This window comes from Oncorhynchus tshawytscha, linkage group LG13 (assembly GCF_018296145.1).
Source record: "Oncorhynchus tshawytscha isolate Ot180627B linkage group LG13, Otsh_v2.0, whole genome shotgun sequence".
NCBI classification, from domain to species: domain Eukaryota; kingdom Metazoa; phylum Chordata; class Actinopteri; order Salmoniformes; family Salmonidae; genus Oncorhynchus; species Oncorhynchus tshawytscha.
Window position 1 is genome coordinate 83,395,475 of NC_056441.1, and position 5,272 is coordinate 83,400,746.

The window sequence follows — 5,272 nt, forward strand, 5'->3', positions numbered from 1 at the left end:
CACCAGAAAGAGGCTCTGCAGTTTCTCATAGTCCTCCATACTCAGCCTGCTCTCCAGTAGTCCCGCCTCCATCTTGGTCTCTGTGGTTTCCACTCAGACAGGGTAACAGCTAGCTGTCAATCATATAAAGGTTCCAGACAGGGGTGTGTGCGAGGAGTAAAGCACAGACCGCTATTGGAAGGGTTGTGTATTTGTGATTACATAGATACAGTGTCAACTACCGTATAAATCACTCATATCTCTACGAGCTACTCGACAAAGCAATCTGCTCTAAGCCAATCATACTCACTCTATAGTATAACAGTCTGTATGTATCGCTCAGTGTTGTCATGGCAGCAGAATGATGAAGTTTGAAAGGTGGAGAAAGACAAGGGTTCAACCCCTGCTGAGCTTAAAGGTCCAACACAAACGTTTTTATCTTAATATCAAATCATTTCTGGGTAACAATTACGTACCTTACCGTGATTGTTTTCAATTCAAACTGTCAAAAAAGAAACAACAATATCTTCTTAGCAAAGAGCTATTTCTTTTGCAATAATTGCGTAAGTATTGTCTGGGAATGGTCTGAAGGGGGGGACTAGCTGTTATTGGCAGAGAGATTGGAACTCTCTTTCTTATTGGTCACTCATTTACCGCCTGATGATGATACCAGGCAGGCCAAAACTCCATCCCACCAAAACAGGTTGACATTTCAGGACGTATTTTCAAACAGCTCTTAAACTAAAAGGGCGTTATCATCATTTTTACAATTTCATAATATTATTCCAACCTCATAGTGTGGAAATATAGAAAAATCATTTTTGATTACACTTGGCCTTTAAATCTGTGAATAAATGAAAGCGCACTGTGTCACTTCAGTAGTAGTGTGGTGATCATTCCAGCAATTTGGTCTACTTGAACCAGGGTTGTGGTCAATTCTGAATTTGGGAATTGACTCCCATTCAACTCATGAATTGAAATTCAAATTGAATTTGCCACATACCACAGGATGTAGAATTTGAATTTTGAGTAACAGGAAGTCAAATTTAATTCAGTGCAATTCAAAGAAATTCCACTCAGTCGTAGAACATGAGAGTTTCATTGAATCTGACAGGTCACCCTTCCAGATACCAAAGAATATATCACTTTTCTCTGGAAACAACATTCATATTCTCCTTTAACCTTAGTTCTTAGAATAGCCAATAATATTTCAACCAACAATTTCATTTGTTTGGCTTCTTTTTAGAAGGCTTTAGGGTCAATTTGAGGGTAAAACTAATGCATTGTGGGAAATGTATTTTTGTTTTCTCCCATACTGAACAACATTTAACTGATTAATGAAATATAACTATGTGAACATAAATAATATTCACATATATTTTAAGAGTTTGTCCAGAAAACCAATTGTTTCAGAAATATTTTACTTGAATGTATATAATATATTTGATGTTTTATGTCCAAATGGATATTTGTATAGACAACAGCTAATATAGAATAGCAGTGGCATTTACTGTAATTTCATTGAATTTCACTGAATTCAATTCTACACTGAACAAAAATATAAACGCAACATGTAAAGTGTTGGTCCCATGTTTCATGAGCTGAAATAAAAGATCCCAGAAATGTTACATTCGCACAAAAAGCTAATTTCTCTCAAATGTTTTGCACAAATCTGTTTATATCCCTGTTAGTGAGTATTTCTCCTTTGCCAAGATAATGCATCCACCTGACAGGTGTGGCCTATCAAGAAGCTGATTAAACAGCATCACAGGTGCAGCTTGTGCTGGGGACAAGGCCACTTTAAAATGCCAGAGATGTCTCAAGTTGAGGGAGAGTACAATTACCATGCTGACTGCAGTAATGTCCACCAGAGCTGTTGCCAGAGAATTGAATGTTCATTTCTCTACAATAAGCTGCCTTCAAAGTCATTTTAGAGACTTTGGCAGTACATCCAACCGGCCTCACAACAGAAGACCCTGTGTAACCACGCCAGCCCAGGACCTCCACATCCAGCCTCTTCACCTGCGGGATCGTGAGGTGAGATGGGTTCCTGAGGAGTATTTCTGTCTGTAATAAAGTCCTATTGTGGAGAGACTCAGTCTGATTGGCTGGGCCAGGCCCACCCATGGCTGCCCAGTCATATGAAATCCATAGATTAGGGCCTAATTAATTGATTTCAATTGACTGATTTCCTTCTATGAACTGTAGTTCAGTAAAATCTTTGAAAATGTTGCATGTTGTGTTTATATCTGTATATATATATATATATATATATATATACAGTGCCTTGCGAAAGTATTCGGCCCCCTTGAACTTTGCGACCTTTTGCCACATTTCAGGCTTCAAACATAAAGATCTAAAACTGTATTTTTTTGTGAAGAATCAACTACAAGTGGGACACAATCATGAAGTGGAACGACATTTATTGGATATTTCAAACTTTTTTAACAAATCAAAAACTGAAAAATTGGGCGTGCATAATTATTCAGCCCCTTTACTTTCAGTGCAGCAAACTCTCTCCAGACGTTTAGTGAGGATCTCTGAATGATCCAATGTTGACCTAAATGACTAATGATGATAAATACAATCCACCTGTGTGTAATCAAGTCTCCGTATAAATGCACCTGCACTGTGATAGTCTCAGAGGTCCGTTAAATGCGCAGAGAGCATCATGAAGAACAAGGAACACGCCAGGCAGGTCCGAGATACTGTTGTGAAGAAGTTTAAAGCCGGATTTGGATACAAAAAGATTTCCCAAGCTTTAAACATCCCAAGGAGCACTGTGCAAGCGATAATATTGAAATGGAAGGAGTATCAGACCACTGCAAATCTACCAAGACCTGGCCGTCCCTCTAAACTTTCAGCTCATACAAGGAGAAGACTGATCAGAGATGCAGCCAAGAGGCCCATGATCACTCTGGATGAACTGCAGAGATCTACAGCTGAGGTGGGAGAGTCTGTCCATAGGACAACAATCAGTCGTATATTGCACAAATCTGGCCTTTATGGAAGAGTGGCAAGAAGAAAGCCATTTCTTAAAGATATCCATAAAAAGTGTCGTTTAAAGTTTGCCACAAGCCACCTGGGAGACACACCAAACATGTGGAAGAAGGTGCTCTGGTCAGATGAAACCAAAATTGAACTTTTTGGCAACAATGCAAAATGTTATGTTTGGCGTAAAAGCAACACAGCCCATCACCCTGAACACACCATCCCCACTGTCAAACATGGTGGTGGCAGCATTATGGTTTGGGCCTGCTTTTCTTGAGCAGGGACAGGGAAGATGGTTAAAATTGATGGGAAAATGGATGGAGCCAAATACAGGACCATTCTGGAAGAAAACCTGATGGAGTCTGCAAAAGACCTGAGACTGGGACGGAGATTTGTCTTCCAACAAGACAATGATCCAAAACATAAAGCAAAATCTACAATGGAATGGTTCAAAAATAAACATATCCAGTTGTTAGAATGGCCAAGTCAAAGTCCAGACCTGAATCCAATCGAGAATCTGTGGAAAGAACTGAAAACTGCTGTTCACAAATGCTCTCCATCCAACCTCACTGAGCTCGAGCTGTTTTGCAAGGAGGAATGGGAAAAAATTTCAGTCTCTCGATGTGCAAAACTGAGAGAGACATACCCCAAGCGACTGTAATCGCAGCAAAAGGTGGCGCTACAAAGTATTAACTTAAGGGGGCTGAATAATTATGCACGCCCAATTTTTCAGTTTTTGATTGTTAAAAAAGTTTGAAATATCCAATAAATGTCGTTCCACTTCATGATTGTGTCCCACTTGTTGATTCTTCACAAAAAAAATAGTTTTATATCTTTATGTTTGAAGCCTGAAATGTGGCAAAAGGTCGCAAAGTTCAAGGGGGCCGAATACTTTCGCAAGGCACTGTATATATTCAGTATATTTCCTTTAATTCAAATTGCAATTCTGTATCCTGTTTACTACTCAAATTCATTAATTGAAATTTATGAAAGTTCTGAATTAAATTCTGAATTGAGCACTACCCTGACCTGAACCATAATAGTAAGAATGCCAAAATATACCTTCTACACATAACATACAGCTACTTTTCAAACATACCAGCTCAATCAGATGGTTCTCTGCTCACGTCAATCTGCGTGCATGACCGGGTCTCCTCTCCCAGGTGTCCTTAAGGGGTCCAGAGGTCTTCAGAAGTGCTTTCACACCACTAAGGCACTACAGACATGTCTTTCATGTAGCTTTGGTTTGAATGAAGTTTGAATTGATTCCCCATTTTCTCCAAGAGTGTCTGAATGTTTTTTTCCCCAGTTTGTTCTTCACTTTATAACCTTGACATGATGCGTTGTCCCCTCACACCACTAAGTTGAAGTATAGTACATGGTTGAAATAAGCACCAGTGCATCCAACACAAAGACCTCTCCAGTACCGGGAACACAGAGTTAACTGCCAACAGCAGCCATAACAGTGGCAAAGAAAGCCACCCTCCCCCACAAACACACTCACAGAGTTAACTGCCAACAACAGCCATAACAGTGGCAAAGAAAGCCACCCCCCCACCACCACCACAAACACACTGATTTTATTATGTCTCTCAAAGCCTGGAGTCTCCTGGCAACCACATCGTGAGAGTGAGGCTTGTGTTTGTGTCCAGCAGGCAGTTTCTCTGGTCTATTCAGATCGGACACCGGAGAAGAGCTTATCTTAGACCAGGGTACAATTAACCCCCCACACACACTGCTCTGTCTCACCATACAGTAACATGTTCAGCATAGCAACACAGTAATTCACCAATCACTCCAACACAGACACCTACGAACACACACACAGACGATGGGGGTGGAGAGAACATTTTGACCGTTTCCAATTGTCTTTGTACTCCCCTTACCTCTAATGAACACACAGTAACCCAATGTCCAGCCACCCTCAACACTTTAACACCTAACACATAAAACAGACATACACTCTCTTGGGTATCATTTTAAAACACACGCACACACACACACACACCAGTGTCATGGCTGATTCTTCCATATCACTTAATGGCCTGGAATAATCTGATTTAACTGATAACAGCAGCCGTCAATGGCAACAGGATCCAAAAATTAGGTCTCCAAGACTTCAACAATAAAACAAGACAAAAACGCTTTCAGAATGAGATCAACCGACTGCTAGAAACGGGTACCGACCAAGAATAGCTCCTTAACTCCACCATGGCAAATACACTGTTACACAGAGAAAAAAAACACACAACCTATATTACATGTAAAATGACAAAAAACAAAAGACCATTTAAAAAAAATC

The 5,272-nt window shown here is 40.1% G+C and overlaps 1 protein-coding gene across 1 annotated transcript in view; it reads right to left on the reverse strand.

The window, feature by feature from the left end:
• LOC112246358 (WD repeat-containing protein 49-like) overlaps positions 1–4,547 on the reverse strand; it is a 43,928-nt gene extending 39,381 nt beyond the window's left edge. Inside the window, exons 1-2 of the mRNA XM_042294971.1 lie at positions 4,070–4,547; positions 4–113 (exon numbers count right to left, since the gene is read on the reverse strand). Coding sequence (XP_042150905.1) covers positions 4–72 — 69 coding nt within the window. The 5' untranslated portion in view covers positions 73–113; positions 4,070–4,547. The remainder of the gene's footprint in view (positions 1–3; positions 114–4,069) is intronic.
• Positions 4,548–5,272: the final 725 nt, after the last annotated feature.